General features: G+C 39.4%; 1 protein-coding gene across 3 annotated transcripts in view; it reads right to left on the bottom strand.

Annotated features, from left to right (window-relative positions):
* Nucleotides 1-2,363: 2,363 nt before the first annotated feature.
* The window catches only part of LOC121273266 (5'-AMP-activated protein kinase subunit gamma-1), a 54,416-nt gene continuing 50,085 nt past the window's right edge, over nt 2,364-6,694 (bottom strand). For all 3 annotated transcript variants that reach the window (XM_041180302.1, XM_041180300.1, XM_041180301.1), the window contains one exon: nt 2,364-6,682. In XM_041180302.1, coding sequence (XP_041036236.1) covers nt 6,654-6,682 — 29 coding nt within the window. In that variant the 3' untranslated portion in view covers nt 2,364-6,653. The remainder of the gene's footprint in view (nt 6,683-6,694) is intronic.

The following is a 6,694-nucleotide window of genomic DNA, read 5'->3' as shown; positions in this document are numbered from 1 at the left end:
CTATTATCACATCCTTTATAATAGACTCTAGCATTTTCCCTACTACTGAGGTTAGACTAACTGGTCTGTAATTTGCAGTTTTCTCCCTCCCTCCTTTTTTAAATAGTGGGGTTACATTTGCCACCCTCCAAGCTGCCAGGGCTGTTCCAGAATCTGCAGAATTTTGGAAGATGACAACCAACGCATCGACTATTTCCATGGCTACCTCCTTTAGTACTCTAGGGCGTAGTTTGTCAGGCCCTGGGGATTTATTGGCTTTCAGTCCCATTAATTTCTCCAGCACTTTTGTTTTACTAATACTAATTTCCTTCAATTCCTCCTTCTCACTAGACACTTGGTACCCCGGTATTTCTGGGAAGTTATTTGTGTCTTCCTCAGTGAAGACAGAACTAAAGTAGTTGTTTAATTGCTCTGCCATTTTCTTGTTCTCTATTATAAATTCTTCCATTTCAGGTTGTAAAGGACCTATGATTGTCTTCACTAATTTTTTTCTTTTCACATACTAATACAGTCTGCTTTTATGTTCCTTGCAAGTTTACTCTCATACTTTATTTTTTCCCTCTTAATCTCTTGGTCCTCCTTTGCTGAATTCTAAAATGCTCCCAATCCTCAGCCTTACAACATTTTCTAGCAACTTTATATGACTTCTCTTTGGATCTAAGGGAATCAAAATATGGGTGATTGTATGAGGAAATAACCACTGCGCTTTAAGTTCACATTGATTCCATTGCAATTTTTTTTAAAAACTGAAACTTAATAGTATTACATTAATGAACAAAATACATTCAACATATGAAACAATTTAACAAAACACTAAAATGTTTTAAAAACAGAAATTCAGGCAGTCTACAGAGCAATGCATAAATGGCACACAATTGGCAAGTTTACTTGACCGACATTTATCCCTCAACCAACATCACTAAAAGCAGATGTTCTAATCATTTAACACATTGCTGTTTATGGGATCCAGCCATGCCAAATTGACAGCTACATTTCCTAAATTACAGCAGTGGACACATTTCAAAAGTACTTCATTGGCTGAAAAGCACTTTGGGATGTCCTAACATCATGAAAGATGCTGCAGTCTTTCTCCTTTAAACATTTGTTTAAACACATGGAACAATCCTTTTCCATGCGATATTTGATCTGTGTCTATTCTTTGCCCTTTAACGTCTGCCTTTTATCACTAACAAGAAAGTGGCCTAGCAAGTGCAACAAGGCCAACTGACATACAATTTTTTATATATTGTATTAGACTAGCAGGTCTCTTGTGACATTGTCCACACCAAGTTGGAAGAATGCAACACTTAAGTGTCACACTACATAACAATTTGAATTTACATAGCGCTTTAACAATAAAATGGCCCGCAGCACTTTGCAGGAGCACTAAATCATAATTCGACACTGAGCCACATAAGGTGGTGTTAGGGCAAATGGCCAAAAGCTTGGTCAAAGAGGTAGGTTTTAAGGAGTGTCTTAGAGGAGGGAAGCGAGATAGAGGGGTGGAGAGGTTGATGGAGGGAATTCCAGAACTTAGGGCCAAGGCAACTGAAGATGTGGCCACCAAAGTGGAGCGATAAAATCAAGGATGTTCCAGAGACCAGAATGAGATGAGTGCAGATATCTTGGAGGGTTGCAGGGCTGGAGGAGATTAGAGATAGGGAGGGGTGAGGCTGTGGAGGGACTTGAAAAGGAGGCTGAGAACTTTAAAATTGAGCTGCTTAACCAGGATCCAATGTCAGTCAGTGAGAACAGGAGCGATAGGTGAATGGGATTTGGTACGAATTAAGATATGGGCCACAGAGTTTTAAATGATGCCAAGTTTAGAGGATAGGATGTGGAAAGTTGGCTAGAGGTGTGTTAGAATATACATAGGACATTTACTATGAAAACTGAGTCAACAGTACTTCATTTAAAGCACAAAAATATTCATGACCTACCATGACCTGTGTTTGTTAGCAGTTTCACATTGGTGCTTGCAATAGCATAAATTCACTATTAAATTGTACTCCGGTTTGACTCTCCTGCCTCCAACTAAGAGAAGGTGCCATTCTGCTGGATTAGCACAATGTTGGGTGCAGTCTAAGAGTTCAACCCAATGCAGCATTTCAGAAACCATTACACATTGTAATGCCACACACACACAGGATCAGTCACACGTATGGCATTCAGAAATGAGCTCCAGGCACGCCAGTTTCCTCCAAAATTCAGGTGGCCATCTTACGAGTGACTCTTTTTTATTCTTAAGTGCACTCACTTGCATTGGTCCCTCAATCATAACAAGCACATTAAGCAAAAATAAATCACATCGTTATTAGCTGAGGATGGAGTGGGTAAGTCAGAAATCCTGAAAATAAGTGACATGTTTTGAAGAATTTTATTTTAGTTTTGACTATGTTACAATCAATACCTCTTTCAGTGAGATTTCAAATCTTCACAAGTAAATGCAAAAGGAGTGTAAACACTATTCTACTAGAGAAAGGTTTGGACTATGATCGGAATAAATATCAATTTGATTCTATGAGGAAATAACCACTGCACTTTAAGTTCACATTGATTCCATTGCAATTTTTTTAAAAACTGAAACTTTATGGTATTACATTAATGAACAAAACACATTCAACATCATATAAAACAATTTAACAAAACACTAGAAAAATGTTTTAAAAACAGAAATCCAGACAGTCTACAGAGCAATGCATAAATGGCACACAATTGGCAAGTTTACTTCAGGAAACAATGTTACAAGGATGTGAGTGAGGTTGCTTAGTACATTTAAGGAAAAGATTCTTTTCAGGCCAAAAAAATATTTTAATGTACTTTTCCTTTAAAAACTTTGGTGCTTCCTTACAGTCCCTCTGACTCCACAGCGAGGGGTCAGGATGAGTGGAGCTTTGAAGACATTTACTATCATTGATAGCTTCACCATTGATCTACCCCCAATCCCAGTCAACTGATGAGCTTGCCAAGCTCACCCAACATATCACCTGGAGGCCCACACAAGAACCACTGTGACAGCGGGAAGCAGCAGTAATAGAAGGCCAAAAAACAAGAGGGGAAAAGCGAATAAGGAAAGACAAACTTTAAAATGAGTAAAAATTTTCAGTCTGGAAATATCAAATTTTGCCACTTGTTTCCCTTTTCACATCTGATCCGCAATCCCTATCCGGAGTTCAAGCATTTCGGGATCCCAGGAACTAGATACCCAGCAACAGATTAGCTCAAATCAGTGGCTGATGTAGACCTCTGTATCCAGGTTAGACCTGTATCTACATTACAAACAGTGACTACACTTCAAAAGTACTTCATAAGTTGTAAAACGCTTAGGGACAGCCTGTGGTCATAAAAGGTGTCATGAAATGCAAGCCCGCCTTTTTTCTTTAGTGGCATCATTGCAAAGGTCTGACAGTTAAATACAGCATTAAATGCCACCAATTTAGTTCTCAAAAGTTGTTTAGACGTGTACCACTAATTACGTGTAATCTGTAATTCATCAGCCCAACAATTGAAAACACAGTTTTCAGTGTTGCTTTCAGAAATGCTGCTGGTGATTGTCCAGTCTAGTGTGCTGGTTTCAGCAATAATCAACTATTTCTATTGGAGAAGCCTTGTGTCAACGTCCCAGAATTAAGCAGTCAGAACTGCAGTGTGGATTACTGGCTATCTGCATGGGGTTTACTTGAAAGTGGTCCATATTCTTTCCTAAATTACATTTTTATAATGCCACAAATAAAACACACCATAAATTTTAAAACTACGTTGAATCAAGAGTCACGCTCTTGTTAAAACCTGGAATGGATGCTATACTCCCAGGGATAGGGAAGGGGGAGAAATCCAGGACTGTCAATCTGATCACTATGATTCACGCATGATCATTGGGCAGGGACAGGACTGACCTTGGCTGTGAATAGCCCACCACTAGGCTCATACATGAGGGATGGCCACTTGAGCAAAGTTCTGAAGGGGTCCCAGCACTACACTCCAGCTAGAAGCAACATCTTCAGGAGAGAAAGGAAGGGGGCAGGGGTTAAGCTGAAGGAAATTGGAGAGAAAATAATATTCATGTGGTTCCCTTGACAAGATCTATGGGGCTTTTTGTCTGAAGGTCACACCAAACAGGGAATTTGTTCACGTTCACTTCTGACATTTTCAACTCAATCACCTCAACAAAATTTAGATCCAATGTTCATGTTGTACATTTACAGCAACTTATTGCATAACCGTGTCAAGAGAATGACTGGAGTCAACATTACTCAGAACCTATATGTGCACATGCAGCATAAAAAATCCGTAATTTTTTTCCTATTAAGTTACAATTAACTTACAGTTATGAAGTTACAATTCAAATTGGCTTGCCTTGTAACAAGATCATGCCTCATTCCAACAGATCCTTTGGAGGAGTGAAACCATACTGTTTTTCCTGGAGTGAGGTGGGGGGGGGGGCGGGGATAGTGGTGAAAGAATAGTTGCAGACCATAAACTGAGATACTGACAACTATAAGAATTAGGGTTCCTTGCAACTTAGGCACTGATCAACCCTACATTTTGCTGTTTCGTAACAGTAGCTGTAATCTCATCAGATCCCACTGGCTCATCAGTCCAAACAAAGAGTTTGCATTTTTGCCTCTGTCTTATTAACAGCACCCCTGACCCTGTCTGCTTAGACATCAGCAACTTTCTAAAATGTATCACTAGAAGGTCCTATTGTATCCAATTGTGCTGGAACATCTGCATTGCCATATCAGAATGTCCAAGATTCCAGGTACAGCCACCAATCTTGCAAACTATCACCTCATTAAAAAATTAAAAACAGCACAGAACACTACCATACTCATTGCACACAATTAGATCAAAGCTTACATGGTGTAGTGTGAGATTCTTACATGTCGCCCTGGGCAGATAGTGGCATAGTGATAATGTCACTGGACTAGTAATCCAGAGGCCCAGACTAATGTCCTGGGGACATGGGTTCAAATCCCATCACCACAGCTGGTGGAATTTAAATTCAATTAATGAATTCTGGAATATAAAGCTAGTCTCAGAAATGGTGACCATTATCATCGATTGTTGTAAAAAAAACCTATCTGGTTCACTAATGTCCTTTAGGGAAGGAAATCTGCCGTCCTTACCTGGTCTGGCCTATATGTGACTCCAGACCCACAGCAATGTGGCTGACTCTTAATGCCTCTTAAGTGACTCAGCTCAGGGGCGATTAGGGATGGGCAACAAATGCTGGTCTGGTCTGCGACACCCACACCCCATGAAAGAATAAAAAGAAAAACTCTGGGTCCAACCAGAATTTAAGCTAATAAAAGCAAACGTTTTCCCAATTGGAATTTTAACCATGAGCAACACTTCCAACCTGGTTCATTAGCAGTACAGGAGCCGGTCATCAAATCAAATCTCCGTCCAGACTAGAAATGAGAAAAAAAAATTCTGACCCTCAAATCCACGAGTAATTAAATGACATTGGAAAAATTATACGCAACAAAAATGAGATTCAAGCCCAGAATTAAAACATCTGCGATCACCGTTTTCCAATGCATGAAGAAATACAATTTGGTTGTCACAATACTTAATCAATTTCATATTTGCTTTGGTCTTCAGACTTCTTTTGAGCTGCGGGGCTGGTCATTCTTCCCAATGATTTGCAGTTTTGAAAAGTCAAAATCAACTTTGCATATTAGGACCATTTTGGAATCAGCCTATCTGAAACTAAGTTACTGCCTTAAATAGCAAGTGATTTTAAGAAATGAAATAATTACAGAAATTTTAAACGGAAAGCTGTTGTTGAATAATGTTCAAATAAAAGGAGCTCAGAGAAGAAATACTCTCAGCTTGAAATGCATTTCTTTAACTGCACTTGAAGGGAGGCTCTAGGAAAGAGAGGCACACATCCACACCCCTCAATCGTGTTTCAGCCAGAAGTGCAAAAATAATCTAACCATGCAAATCAGGCCATCAAAATAATTACTTGTGATGTTTTTTTTGGTGTGAAAGACACAGCACATTGTAAAGCATAAAGTGACACATCACAAAGAGAGGTGTCGGAAGAAGTCATCCGAGAAACCAGGTACTGGACTCTTATCAACAGCTCAGTCAAAAAGACCATTACACTGCGTTCATGCAATCTGGTTTTTGGTAATTATGTTTGTATCGCTCAGAGTTTTGCGCACATTTGAGCTAAGAACAGTGAATAAAAGCAGTGGTGTCACTGTATCAAGCTGCTCTGGTTACAACAATTGGATGATAACATCTAGTACAGAACAGATAATCAAATTAAATCAAGTACAAAAAAAAGTGATGTTCAGATAATGAAATAATCAGCCACGTTAATACACTTCGAAAAGCTATCCACCTGAGGTAGGATGGGATAATTAAAAGAACAAAAGATTCAGTTCCTCTGACCTGACCTGCAGTGTCATTTCAGTGGGCACAGAAAGTCAATGGCTTTATGTAGAAAGGTGTGAAACATTTCAAAGTTTAACCAAAATAGGAGCAGTAGCCAGGGTCCTTCTCTATTTTATGGAACAGCATTGTGCTGGTGAAAAACATTGTGCCACCATGGGTGCATATTCTCAGACAAAAGACTTCCAAGGCTGGTGAGGTCTCTACGTGGGGAAGACGTTGCTGGTGCACTTTACACATATCTCTCACTGTCCAAGCTTGCATGAAGAATTATCTAAGGAAAAAT

The sequence above is a fragment of the Carcharodon carcharias genome, chromosome X (assembly GCF_017639515.1).
Source record: "Carcharodon carcharias isolate sCarCar2 chromosome X, sCarCar2.pri, whole genome shotgun sequence".
NCBI lineage: Eukaryota > Metazoa > Chordata > Chondrichthyes > Lamniformes > Lamnidae > Carcharodon > Carcharodon carcharias.
This window is presented reverse-complemented; position numbering and strand designations above follow the sequence as displayed.